Genomic DNA, 14588 nt, shown 5'->3' with positions numbered 1-14588 from the left:
TATATATATTTTGACTAAAGCGTACTTCAATACTTCAACCCAATTAGGCCAATCACCGATTACGGTATACAAAATAATAGTGATCGTGAATATTAGGTAGACATTGCTGCGGACAGATATATTTTTAAATCACCATCAAAAGTTGAATAAGGCATGATTTGTTTTTTTCTTCGGAAATCGAAATTTACGGCTTTATCATAGAGCGAGACTGTCCCGCTAACTTTAGCTGATCATAACAGCCGTATGTGCAAGACCTCTCTAGGGTTACTATACATAGGCGTAATGCGCATGCGCACAAATGGTGAATGCTTTGCGACATCGAGATGCTTCATTTTGGCAAGACGCATGATAAATCTACGAGATGATCATTGAATTCGATAACGAAAATGATCTGGTAAATGCCGTTATCAGTTGAACAAGTTTAGGCTGTACAGCCTAACCCTGTTTGACCCAAGACAGACGTTAACTACGACGCTGTTAACGGCCACGAGCAAAAGAAAGATGTTACCGATGTTTCAATGTCACGATTCTCGATTACTATTTATGTTGAAATGGCTAGTCAGTCCTCTTTGTCGAAGTGAGAGAACATTTTCGAAACGTTTTTTGCTGTTATCAGCAAACGCTTTCATGAGCCAACTGGCGCGGTGCAGCATCAGAGCCATTCGAAATGAATGATCTGGCCAGAATCCCTTCCAACATCTATCTATCTATATAGAAGTTACCTCGGATATAGACTATTAATAAATAGTTCATTTTTCATTGAGTTTATCAAAACACGATGACGGTAACACCACAAATATTAGTACCTTCGCCAACTGAAGTCCTATGTTGGCTCATCGGACAAATTAACCGGCAGCAGGCAGGAACGGTTCTAATAAATCAGTATATGTTTACATGATCTCTAGATTTATGCCCGGATTATGTCAGTACACGTGGGTAAAAGTTACTTCGACGTTGTTGACCTCGGGTTATTATACGTAAACATAAAACATCAAATTCGTGACAGCTATGCTTAGCGTTGATAACATCATGGTGTGGATAAGGTTCTCACGCAGGATCCACTCACCTCATAAGTTCTTCATCCCCGTTTCCCCCCCCCCCCCCCACCCCACCTTCCTCGGATGAATTGCTTGCTCAGATGAAGTCCTGGTCAAGTCTGCAAGCTTCCGCTTAAGATTGGGCGTTTGTTGGTTGATATTTGGGGGTTTCAGATCATGGCCATGCACTCTTCAGGAATTATCTATGGGGATACAGGGACAAATTGCTTCTAGCTTTACAAGTTAAGTGATCCCATTGTGACCTAATAAGTCCGCGGAAAAATCACGAATTTTACTATAATTCGATAATCTATGCCTTATATGAATGGTAATATGTTTGCTTACAAATCTCAGCTAAGCGTGACGTGGTCGAGCCTCACACAAGCCGTACACAGTCTTGCCTTCCAATGTAATGTTAATGGCTGTTGCGGACAAAAAAACTTTACACTAAAGCCCAGATTAGTTCTTTATGACGCACTGAAATGTTTTGGTTTATTCAAAATTCCAAATCGAAGTCACAGTTTACGCCCTGTTACACGTTCCCATTCGACCATCAAAGCCTTTGGATGGGTATTACTTTCGACCCGACGACAAAGATTTCATTTTATAACTTCATCATTAAGCAGTCTTCAGAGTAATAACGCCCCCGTGGTGGCATAGTGGGTAACGAATGTATCTACTAGGGACATATTGTGATCTATGTTGGAACCCGGACGTAAACAGCCGTCATCTTTACCGTGTCGTCGAGCCACCGCACGTAAGATTTCTTTTAAACACATCTCCTTAATTATAGACCTCTATGTTTCAAGCTCACAGAAGAGCTAAATTCGGTTCATTCGTATTTCAGTATATAAAAACCTTTCCATAAAAAGAGACCACCAAACCTGAAGCCGATTAGAAAATGTTTCTCTTCACACACGAAGCACGAATCGTTAGCTACACAAGAGGTTCTTTTAAATAAAAGGATACTCTCTATTGGGGGATAGGTTCTCCCAGAAAAGTTGCATAAACTATAGAGGTGTATCTACCATCGTTTTGTAAAAGGCAATTTCAAATAGAGGCTCAGGTGACTTCAATCTAAAGAGACTTTGTGCTTAATTCGTATTGTAATTAAGATATACTTAATTCGACCTCGTCACACACAATCTTAACTACTAGCCAAGTTAGCACCCAGATGCTTCTTACCGAACAGCGGTATTCTTTCTAACATCATGTGTACCGCATATACATCTTATCAATGTCAAATCGTGTCTCGTGGCAATACTAGTTCCTGCTTTTGAACATTTTTGCTAGCCTGCACGTCGAAGGCCAATTTCTCCTAGCGCCGATCAGCCTACAAATAGCCTATTAAGCACTAGTAACCCCGAATCTGTCGCAGAGTCCTTTTGATCCCAGCTTTCTTCAGCCACTACCGCCATATACTTCAAACATTCGTGGTCGTGCGGGTGCTGTTATGATCATAGCAGTGCTATCTGAACTGAGCATGCGACTGTGATGCCTAGCCTTATCGCCATTTCGATACGTACGTGCATACGTATCTTGGTCCGTCGGTATGTTTGCGCGTATCGATTGTGTTTGTCATCGTCATCCCATGTCACTCTGCCCCCTGCAGGCAGCGCCAGCCTGTCGACGTCGCTGATGGTTCGCATTGCCTTCGGCGTCAGCGTCGAGGTATCGAGCCGTCAACATCGGGGAGCACAACGCTCTTTGCTCGCCGATGTGATTGGCAGTCGAAAACAACAAAAAACCAATTGAACAGCCGATAGCGGAGCAAGTGGCGCTCCTCAAGGCTCACTCAGTTCTTCTGTCCCAAGACCCGCAGCCAAGAACGCAGCAACAGCAGTAGGCAAAGGTAACAGAATATAACACTAAGCGCTGCGATCACCAGGACAACTACATCGATATCAACAACAACAGTAAATTGTATCATCATCGTCTTCCTAGGATCCACAGAACCCTTAAAGGATACGCCGGCGAAAATTTGTCCGTTGACTGCTGCTCACAGCGGCAATGCTCGTCATGCGGCAGCTGCCGCTGCTGAGCCTGCAGTAACCGTCTCGAAGAGTTACCAACCAGCTAGTTCCTTCAGTTGTATACTGTGGCTTTGTGGCGCAAGTTCAAACAACTCAAGAAGAGCACATATTGTAGGACTTTGCCAAAGAAATCGGCCGAAGCAGCTAGCCTTGTAAACGGCGTGTTCTGAACTAATAAATAACATGACGGCGAACGGTGACGTCGAAGGCGGACCCACCAGTTAGTTGTTCGGGGTAATGCGACCTGCGTTATGACATAATGACGAAACGAAGTCATCATTAGCAAACAGTAACGATTCGAGCTAATAAAAGCTGAGCGGAAATTGGCAATGGCCCGCTAATGTCTATGATCGTAAGCAGCACACCGCCACCGGTACGCAATTCATAGCACTGAAAACAGGTGACACGGCATCGCAAAGCAGCAGGCTTGAGCCATGATCGAAGTGAGGGCGTCCACCGTAATTGTTGCCGTCCGTTGCCACCGTTGTTGCCACCGTTATCATCATCAACAACAACGAGACGATTGTCGTAACCTCGTTTCAAGTGAAGCGTCAAAGATATTTATAGATAAACAAGATAATGGCGAATTGCTCCAGGTACGACTTAATGTAATATCTGTTGAACCTTGCAGTATAATATTTTATTTTTTATACGATTTACGTTCTTATACGTATGTTAAGACGGTCTTTTCACTTTTCCTAGAGATAAACATAAAAAAAAAAACTGTTGATCTCAAAATTAACATTTATTTCGTTTCGTTCTTGACCCTAACCTAAATAAGCTTAAGTTCCTCATGAATTCCAAGTTTGCGCCAATTTCGATTATATGCTTGTTTCAAAGTCTACTTTCCCGGCTTACATCGTTCAGTTTACAAAAAGCAATTTTTTATTAGTGCTTTTCGGTTTCTATTGTTGTTATCGGGGCATTTGAATCAGTGCACAAGATGCCCCTGATCCGTTAGTCCAGCATACGGCAACTGGTACTTTTTTACCCGCGTCGCCATTTGCCACTATGCACTGCTTGTGTACGTATGGACACCGATCAAGGTACGTATTGTGTGCAGCGAGTTGTTTCGCTCATGTTGCCCCTCAGCCAAATAGATACTCAGCTAGCATGGCGATCTTGTATATCTTTGAGGACAGACACAATTTCGCTCGCACAGCTTTGCAGGCCAAATCACAAGAGGTCAATTCCCCTCCGCCCCTCTATTCGCTTAAACTGATCAGTTGAGCTTGTGTACTGCAGGCCACCGCTGCCGCACAACTAGAGAACGAACCGCTGAAGAAAGAACGAAAACTTCATCATGATGCCTCTTGTCTTTATAATGTCTTCAGTTGCCGCCGCTGCTGCTGCTGCTGCTACTGCTGCTATTCCTTGTCGCTCTTGATCGTGCGTTCGTTGCTTTCATCGGACATTTTGGTTTGACCGCGTCACTCGGTTTAAGTTTTTATTTCGCCAGAATCTGCCGTCCAGCGGCGGAGGCGGCCGGCCATTGGGGCTGCCGGTTCGTCTTGAACAACGACAGAGCGGTCGAAAGAGCAGTAGTAGCAAACACGCGACTCGACGCAACTAGATAAAGGAAGCAACGTGATGTAGGAACATGTAGCATCTTGGCGCATTGCAAGTAGACATTCCCTTCAGACACGATGGAAACTGATTGGCTGCCAATACGTGCACGCATTGTGGCGTGAATATATTGGCCGAGTCAGCAGCATCAACACTAACAACAGCGGTCTTTGCTAAAAAAACACGTTCAATCTTTCCCAGCGTTGTTAAATCGAGCGTCAAATTCAGCTATTCGTACAGACGTATAGGGGAATATCGTTAAGCGTTTAGGAAATATCTGTACGCTTCTATTTCGGGCAGGGCGGTGACAGCGGTAGCAGTGCCGGCTGCCGTAACCGTAACTGAAATTTAAGTTTGAAATGGGGAAACGTACTCGAAAGCAAATTTCAGACAATTTAGTGAATCGAAAATGTCGGCTTGTGAGGTTGGGCGTCATAAAAACTTTTGCAGCAGCTGCTAATATCACTGCCGCTACCGACCGAGATAAGGAAAATGGGCCGGTCTGGGGGGTGGCGAACTTCTTGCTACTTTTCCGCGCTGAGGTTGGTGATACGATAGGACAGAAGAGGAGGAAATATGTAGGTGAACTAGGTGTGATCGGATGAGTAATCGACGGCTCGCTAGGTTTGAGGTCGTGACTTTCATATCAGGTAATTATCGGAAAATCTGGTAAAATAGAAATCATCAATAAGTATCATCTAATAGTTTGCTAGTCTTTTGTTAGAGATTTCAACTTCAATTTAAATCTCCGCATGTCATTTATTGAAAGAGTCGCAGCGACTACATTGGATCTATCCTGAGAACTCGGAAAGGACCGTCTGCGGCGAAGAGTAAATGACCAACGCCAGTAATCATTAATGAGACGCCTGGGTAGGGCAGTGTGTGACATAATACATCCTTTTGGGAAGAACAAACCATTGCATCATCGTTTGGGAACTCTCGTTTTTATCAGCGATCTTCCTTGGGTCTGATAGATGATCTTCGAACTAAATAGAAGCGAATTACTCTGTGCCCACTTGAACGATCAGTAACTTTAACTATCATCCTTGATACCTATTTATCGGTTGTACCGACAGGCTTAGGCTTTTGCCTCGATCACAAGCCGATGCCCAAAACATCTTTGTTACACGTCGCCTTGAAAAGGTCTCGGAAGCTTTAGACTTCGTTGCGCATCGGACATGGACTTCGCCGCAACAGCTTGCCATTAAGATGCAGCCATTGAAAAGCATTTTCAATGCATTTCAAAATAGAGAGTATAGTGGTAAACGCGAAAAACAAATAGATAATTTTATGACGAGTGGACACTATTATGAGGCCACAACAATCCGAGGTCACCCAGTCTCCTCGCTGGGAACCGAATCCGTTGTGAGTTCGGAGACCGTCGCCGCCGCCGCCGCCGCCGCCGCCGCCGCTGCCAAATCTTCACATGTCGCATAACGATCCAGATCATCGTGATACAGTCAATTAGGTATAGTATTGCTATTTATGACGTAATTAAGGACAGAACTGTCCAGCGTACCTTATTTTACAGTTTGTTTAGTAGGAAGTGATGAACAATTCTGTCTACGGTTACGAATTCGTCGAGCAATAGCCTTTAAAAAAAAAGACTGCACTGAAATTCGCAACGGCCTTCCACACAGATGGGGCTGCCGGCGGTGCCATCTACGATGCCGTATTGAGCCTTCCAGGATATACTCGTTTCATTGTCATATTTCCTACGCGATTTGGTCGTCGTTCCGCGAACAGCTTACATCTAGGCTCAGTAAGCCCCTGTAGCTAACACTATTTTTATCTACGAGTAAATGCCAAGTATATACAGACGGCGTACACAGCATGTTGCGTGTACGTTGATTTTGGTCGAATTTATATTTCTTTTCGCGAACAGCTTAATACCGACGGACGCTTATCATCCCACGAGGACTGACTTCGCCAGGGGTGGTCGAAAGATAACAACGATGTATAGTTGAATATACACGTAGCCGGTGCGACAGTTCGACATACAGAGAGGAGAAAAAAAAACCCAGACAAACGGAACGCTGGCGCGCGTTTCGCGCTTGAACGCTTTACATACACGGCACATTCTCCGTACGGACGGTGTTTCCCTTTGAATATCGGCTAGCATGTGGCTACAAATATACGCAGGTATATATATAGATGTGCCAGAAGCACAACTGATAAAACAGAATTCAAATAGTAGTCAACTAGTGATCATAATAACAACAGTAATTGTAGACATAAACGGCCATAACGGCAAAACGAGTATATCAGACATATATAGATGAGCATATCACTAATCATAGAAAGCACGACAAGGGATTATATATATATATATAACGTTCGTACGATCCTTTGGGTCGATGTAATTCTAATTTTGAATACTTGTTAGTGCAGATTTTGGGGGTAGCTTGTTTACTAGCGAGCTGACTCAAGCCATGCAAGCCCACTAACCTATTGTGTAATAGCGACAGCCTTCGAATGAAGATTACCCTTCGTTGAAGTTTACGCTGGAGACGTCTCGTCGAGCGACCAAGTCTCTAGAGTGTCTACGAAAAATGCACCTTATTATGCAATGAATTGCAAAGAGTCCCTGGTGGTGAAAATATAGGATCTTTGCCACCCAAGTGAGCGAGCGCACCACTCGGTGGGAGTGGCATGAGCTTTGTAACAAGCCTTTCTAATCATGTTTTACTCCTTTCGTCCGCTTATTAATCGTTCAACCCTTATGCCGTTCCCGCCTATTCAATAAACCTTCGTGGCCTTCCTGTGGCCTATCGGTATTTTACGTCGCTATAAGTTGTTCGGCTTTATACCAATGACACCGACTCAGTATGGTTCGCAAGCCAATCTTTCTATGTGCAAGTGTTTCTAATGTAAGCTAGTCGGTACCAATCGATTGATTTTGAACATTTCCATATACATTTTCACCAGGTCTCGGACAAAACACTGAAATCACAGGTAAGGCAAAATGCTAAATCATCAGAAGACTAGAGCGCGAAGACAAACCTTCGGCTCCCTGTAACCCCATACGTTATGTTCGATTGTACTTTATTGCAGATTGATAGTAGTTATCAAACTGAATGGAAATGTCACTGCTCGCAAATCTAAACGGCTTTAGGTGCCGACCAAAGCAGCCCATCGACGCCAAAAAGCAAGCTACGTACGGTAGAAATCGCTCGACGTACTGCATCTATACTGCGATGCGCAATTCCCTACCGCAGTCGCATCGAATACATAAGAAGTGATTACACGACACACACAGGTACGACAAACGACTTGTCGTTTGAACGGGCTCAAAACGGTAAGCACGACATCGACCGCGGCCCACTGCGGGGGATTTGTTCGTGCTGTGGCCACCAGGGGCGCCTGTTCCGCTGCCCAAAACGGCCGCCGTTCTCCCTACAGTTGGTGGATCCCAATCGATCCGCTCACGACGGGTCCTCGGACAGATTTGTGCGATCGACAATTCGATCTGGCGTTTACTGGCCGTTGAACGCTTAGCAAAACTGACTGTAGAAATGTATGTACCGAACAGATCAGTCACCGAGCGGTGGATTTGCCTTCATACCGTTGCATCACGACATTACGGTTCATGACAGCTGGCTGTTTTGCTGTGCGCTAGAATGCAACGAGCTTAATGCCTGCCTACGAGTCAGTTAGCCCTGTAGGGCATATCAAGTTGCAGCAGAAACAACAGCAACTGCTGCTGTTGCTAATGGCTGCAGGAGGAACTGAGAAGTCACAGTAGCCCCGAAAACAGCATCGATAACAGTTGAATTTCGGTAGCCGGCGGACGAAAAACGAGACGGATTTCCTACTACCACACGGTCACCGTAGACACGCCAGCAGATCTGAGAAAATGGCGGGATGTCGAAGTAGACGGCCGATGGACACAGGCAACAAGACCGTCGGCCTGCTGTTGCCCCACCATCGGGATCAGATAGGTGCTGTCGCTACAAAATCAGTATCCGCCGCCGCCGCCGTCACGCGGAGTGGAACTGAAGAAAGCGACGAGTTCCGAAGAAGTTGGGCTTCGCCTGTGAAGACCGAATCGGTTGACAATAACGGCAACAAAAGACAACAATGCTACAACAAGCTAGTTGTTCCTGTTTAACAGAGTGTCGTATCAGCTTTGCTTTTCTCTATGTCAGCCTGGCTTTCAGTTCAGTTCCTTTAAATTGTCTGTCTCGACACCGATGCACGTAATGCATGCATGCATCCAATGCATATTGCCAGCGAATAAAATTGCTCGTTGCACGACGTGACGAGCAAACGACCCCGATCATCGTGGTGCTATTGTGTTGACTCAGCATAAACGCGGAACTGTCCGTCCGATCGCCGAGATGTGGGCACTGCCCATTTGACGTTACGACACCAACAAAAGCGTTTGAGCTTCTCCGTTCGGTGACTGGATCGAACGATTTAAAACTAGGATAAATGAAGCTAAGTCACACACATCGACAGTCACACAAACGAAATATAGCTGATAACCAACAATCCGTAAAATTTAGGCTACCTGTAAGGGATTGCATGGTCAGGGTACCCATTTTATAGGGTTGACTGCATGCCACTAATTATAGGCTGGTACCATTCACCTGAACGCACAATTTCCTCTGGTGCTTGACAAGTGTTCTTGTGACAATCTGGAGTGAGCCAGCGCTAAGCCGAGACTCTCGTATTTAATAAAGCAACCTATTTTGTACATTATTATATTTGGCATTTGTCACTAGTCAGGTATCTATCAAATAATATATTTAAAAGTCATAAACATATTCTGTCACACGAAGCTGATGATACACGTTGCTCTGCTTCTTAATAAACCTTCTAGAGGAAGAAAATTCGAATACCCAGAGCAAGACTTCTCGTGAGCTATTTTTTCGCAGCAATGTGACTGACTACAAAGACCCTTGAAACGCTGATTCGGAAAGTTGACTATTATTGTATGCTTGTTCCTAGTCTCGCTAGCAAAACAAGAAAGCTGCTTTTGACCGGGCCAAGATGTCCTCTGCGTTTGAATTGCCCGCCTTCCAAAAAACCGACCGGAAACAATTCCTGCGGTCAGTTTAACAAGCATTAACGGAGACCAAGTTTTCGCCACGCTTCTTTCCATGCGAACGTGTACAGCAGGCAACAGACGGACCGAGGCTATGGCCATATGGAGTCAGTAAGAGATAGCGAAAGAAAAATTCGAGATAATAGACCATAAAACGACATGGACGAGAGCGAAGCAAATTAATGATGAATTTTCTTTTTTGTCGAACGAAAAGGAGTAGGATTCGACAAAGTGGACGAGAAAAAATCAAAATAGAAAAAAAAACAGACCAAAATGGGCATGGAAGGACGCTGCTTCCAGCCGCCGGCAGCAGCATCGGCACTATCCACATGCGGTGGTGACGCGGTGGCCCTTGCCGTGATCTTTACGGCAGATGCTAGTTGTTCTCTTCACAAGAGATCAACGCTGCGTAGGGAACGAAGTGCTTCCGCAGGACCGTGTCAGATGGTGCTATCGCCTGCTTCTATTCCGCGTCCGTCGTTCGTGGTCGTCTTTGCCGTTGTTTTGGTTCACTTTGAACGTTTCGCCCAGGCCTTTTCACCAAAAACCGCAGTTGCAATAGCAGTATCAACATCATCAATAGCAACATCCGAATCATCGATAGCCGTTCGATCCGTGATCGTCCGTGGTGCGTATCTGACGTCATCTATTCAGTCATAAAATGTTTAACTGCTTCTTTCTCATGTTTTTTTTTTTGTTTTTGTCTTATTTTCAATACGCGCTTTCCCCTGGTGCTCGTTTCGCACCGCTGCCGATTTTTTCTGCTGATCCGAGGAGTTGGACGAACGCTATAACGACTACAATTGTAACAGCGTTGGTTTGGCAACGACAGCGGTTTATAGGTAAATACTACCAAGTCTATGGGGAGTGGCGCGCATACCTCCAAAGGCTAGCCGCGACATATAATACAGGACAAATGTGATTAAATGAAGAAATAACAATTATCATGACGCATATATAAAGATGTAACTGAGTGAGGGAAAGGTTGAAGCATCCGGAAGCGTAGCAGAAAAAATACGATCGATGTAGTTTACTTCGTTATAGATACTTGAAATATAGCTGATCTTTGTAGTAACCGTAGAGCCAGCTGTGTTTTGTTCTTCGACAAATGAAGCCGATCCCATCAAAATCTTCGTTTCAAGTGTTACCTTCGGACGCTTGGCAAAGGTTTTACTCATGTTAAGTCTGGCGTTTAGTATCTATCTACGTTTCATATTCTGATATAGATTATATACAGTACGATGAAATCTAGTTACGGGACAGGTGGATTGTTTAACTTAAATTTTTTTTCCTACTTTGCCTACTACGATATGGTAGTATGTGGGTAAATAAACGGTGAACGAGCCGGTTTTAAGCAAACATATCGGATCCTTTAACTTTCTCTGTGACGCCATGTTTGATAGAAGCTCCGTTGACGGACGCCGTACTCATTAAGTTTACCGTCAGGTAATTTGCTAAACAAAGCTATTGGCGAAACGTGACAGTGGACTTGGGCTGAAAGTAAGCCGGTTTAGTGCTAGCACGGCTCCGTCTTTCGCTCCTCCTGGACAAAACCGTACACCCATTTTTCCTTCATGGCCTTCAAATCATAAATAGGTTAAATCAGAAGCGGACACGCAAAATAGCTCGTATGACATAACAGATAAAAAAAAAGAAAAAAAAAAAAAATATATATATATATATATTTTTTTTTATATCAATATTACAGTGAAAATTATTTAATTCATCTTTGGTATTAATAATTATTTATGGCTAAAGTTGAAACCTACTACTCTGGCTAATAACCTGGCTCCTTCTGGCTCTGATCCATTAAGAATGTTAGATGAACCGTTTTAAGCGCGGATCTACTATGGCGCAGGGTTATATCCGAACGTCCCAGATAGCATGTCGACCCATTTTTCCGTAACAACGAGCCCACGCCAAGCGCACGACCAGAAATATTAAACTGAAGTCAGGCCTTAGCTGATGATATTGTTGTTACTATTTCTACATATATATATTAGCAACCTACCAAATGCGACATAACCGTCTGCTCTAGTTCAAAATAATTCATGCAAGCTTTTCCATAGGCGACCAGATAACGACACCCATTGACCATATTGTTCGAGATATTACCCATTTTTCACGCGTTTGTTGTGATTTCGAAGACAAAACAAATTCAACTTAATCTGTTATGTACGTTCTCGATGTGGCTGTTATTACCTGGATGACAGCCGGCTGATGAATACCACGCATCTTCGATCATCTGCGATTCCCAATCGGGTTCCGAACGGCCATATTTGTCTAGGACACGAATCGGCGTATGAGCTGAAGAAGAAATAGGGGTGAATAGCAGAATGTTAGCAACGAAAAAGTTGCTGGTCCTAGAAACTTATGAAGAGTGAATATGCCCCCACAAACGAATATAGCACATGTTCTAAATACCCGCTTACTGAATACGGTTTTTGTTTGCAGCAATAGGTGCTCTATATAGTTTATACAGTCCTAAGATCGTTTAGCTTTTGCAGGGAGGTAGACGTGCTAAGTACATAACTGCAACAAATACTCCTACCCCATAGCTAAAAATAAACCGCAGGGAACTGTTCATAGGATCATATTGAACTTTTGGTACGAAGAACTATTGTTTGCATCGATTTTTTTGGTATATATCTGATTTTTAAGTGATATAAAGAAGCTGCCCGACAGTTCATAATGACAGAGGTTATCCAGATCCGCTTTTCCCAAGTTATTTGTTTTTTTTTTTTACTTACTTTAATGTTAGTTCCTAATACTAGATAGACAACTAACAAGGCAGAACGACTTTCCAGCCAAACGTATCTTTCCATATAATGTTCAGATAGTAGTTGACATATTATCATGAAATGTGTGTGTGTGTGTTTATTATAGAGTGTAGTCAGCATTTAGGCAAGCGTTGATGAGTATCACCCCGTTTCTATAAAATGAGTCAATCTGATGTTATTCTCTATATATATATATATATATATATATAATAGTATATAATATATAATCTAGTACTATATATAGTTTAAAACGGTATCCAAGATATTAAACATCTATGCTAAAAGTCAATAATATCAAAAATTGCAAGCACTATTTTATACATTACTAATGTATCTGGCGAACGAAATATACAGACACGCTGGATTAATTTCCTACGGGGTAGGTTAGTAGCTTTTGTTTCTTATAAACATAGCAATTAAGTTGACCTTCGTCTCCGAAAAGTTATTGGCCTTTCCTATCCGACTGTCCCTTTTAGCTCTTCTTGGCGTTAGCAAGGATCGAGTGGAAAGATTAGTGAAACAATTAACAAGGGCAGGACAATAATGGGAAGGCAACCTTGCCGGAATCACCATGCTTAAATTAACGAACGCACCGAGACATCGATGTTTCCGCCGGTTGTGACCCGCAATGGGCGACGTCTCCTAATTACTGCATGTACATGTGGCTAGTAATTAATTCATTATACGCAACAATAACCGTACTTCACTACTGCTGTTTGTACTTGTCAAATCCTGTTGCTGCGGTAGTTATCGCTTTGACACTCTTCTCAGAAATGGTTCTTATTTTTTATCTAGCAAAACGTATTTAATGGTTATGACGAATTCTTCTTGCACTTTCAGCAAGGCCCAATGGGCTATGGAGGCAAGCAGTTAACGCCCGGGCGCGGTCGAGGACCGAACCGGTCAACAGTCGGTTCTGCTCTATCCACTTCAAAGCGTCGCACATCTGTCTTAATATCACAGTCACAAACGTTGTCGTCAGCAGGCCAAACAGACGCGTAAAGCGCACTTCGGCAGAGTTGCGAATGATACATAAGGAACGATAAGAGGCCTTTTGGTGCTCCGCCTGTATACAAACATGACAGTTTTCTACAGACCGGCACGCCGAGGGCCGCGACAGGCGATGACGTGCAAACGTCGGGAAAACGCTTTCATCAATAAGAGACGCTGCTTCTACAATGTATTACTGATGTCTACAGAGCGGCAAGGACATTCGGTGGTGGGTGAAGATGAACGTAGTACCGATGATGAGGATCATTGTCATCATCATGAAGTCGGCCATGTTAGCTGAGTTCTTATAGTGTTCAGACAGCAAAACGTGTGCTTGAATGGCAAGCAAACAGTGGACTTGATGATAATTAGAATAATTGTGAGTTTACCAAGTCGTTGATATCTTCACTAAAAGGACTTTAGCGGTGCATTTGAAGACGATAGCGTATGTTTACGTTAGTGTTGGATTTCAACAACGGACTGGGTGCGCGTATCTTGAAAAATGCCAATTGACACTAATTTTTTTTTTGAAGCAAATAGAATAGTTTACTGGAATTTACTTAAGGGCAAAACTTTCGACAATGGACCTAAGTTTAGTGCTGCCTACAGATCGGGCCCGATTTGTCTGACAAAACTAAAACCTCTCCAAATTGACATCTTCATTATGGGTTTTCAGCTAGCACCTGTACAGGATAGTCATAATAGATGATATAATTCATTGCATGAGGGTTACTCTAATACCGCTCAGAGTCGGTTATCTACGCAGGCACATGCTTGGCAAAGTAACACGACGTCCTGCGAACACCAAATGGATCTGTTGGCTGGAAGTGTTACAAGTTAAAGCTTCCAGGCCATGGCTATTTAAGATTTAGACTCTGTATTAGTTGTGAGACTTTCTTGTATAGCTTCCCCCCAAAGATAACTCAACAACTTTCTAGCCTGTGGCATGTAGAAGCTAGTGCGTCCTAAGAATGTATTAATTCAACTGTTTACTCGTAGATAGTTGTAAAAGGACGACGGCCAAAGATAGCACGCTCTGATCGAGATATCACCTCTTCTTCATAACTATATGGAATTGCGTTTAATTAAATACTGATGACTATGGCCGAACGACAACAGCGTATACATATAT

At 43.4% G+C, this 14588-nt stretch overlaps 1 protein-coding gene across 2 annotated transcripts in view; it reads right to left on the bottom strand.

The window, feature by feature from the left end:
- The window catches only part of LOC111261540 (uncharacterized), a 50300-nt gene that overhangs the window by 11963 nt on the left and 23749 nt on the right, over nt 1-14588 (bottom strand). Inside the window, exons 1-2 of one of the 2 annotated variants that reach the window (XM_022835125.2) lie at nt 13060-13518; nt 11889-11993 (exon numbers count right to left, since the gene is read on the bottom strand). In XM_022835125.2, the coding sequence (XP_022690860.1) occupies nt 11889-11931 (43 nt within the window). In that variant the 5' untranslated portion in view covers nt 11932-11993; nt 13060-13518. Of the gene's footprint in view, nt 1-11888; nt 11994-13059; nt 13519-14588 lie in introns of those variants that run through there. The other variant, XM_022835122.2, reaches the window with a different exon arrangement.

The sequence above is a fragment of the Varroa jacobsoni genome, unplaced genomic scaffold (genome assembly GCF_002532875.2).
Source record: "Varroa jacobsoni isolate VJ856 unplaced genomic scaffold, vjacob_1.0 scaffold_566, whole genome shotgun sequence".
In the NCBI taxonomy this organism is placed as follows: domain Eukaryota; kingdom Metazoa; phylum Arthropoda; class Arachnida; order Mesostigmata; family Varroidae; genus Varroa; species Varroa jacobsoni.
This window is presented reverse-complemented; position numbering and strand designations above follow the sequence as displayed.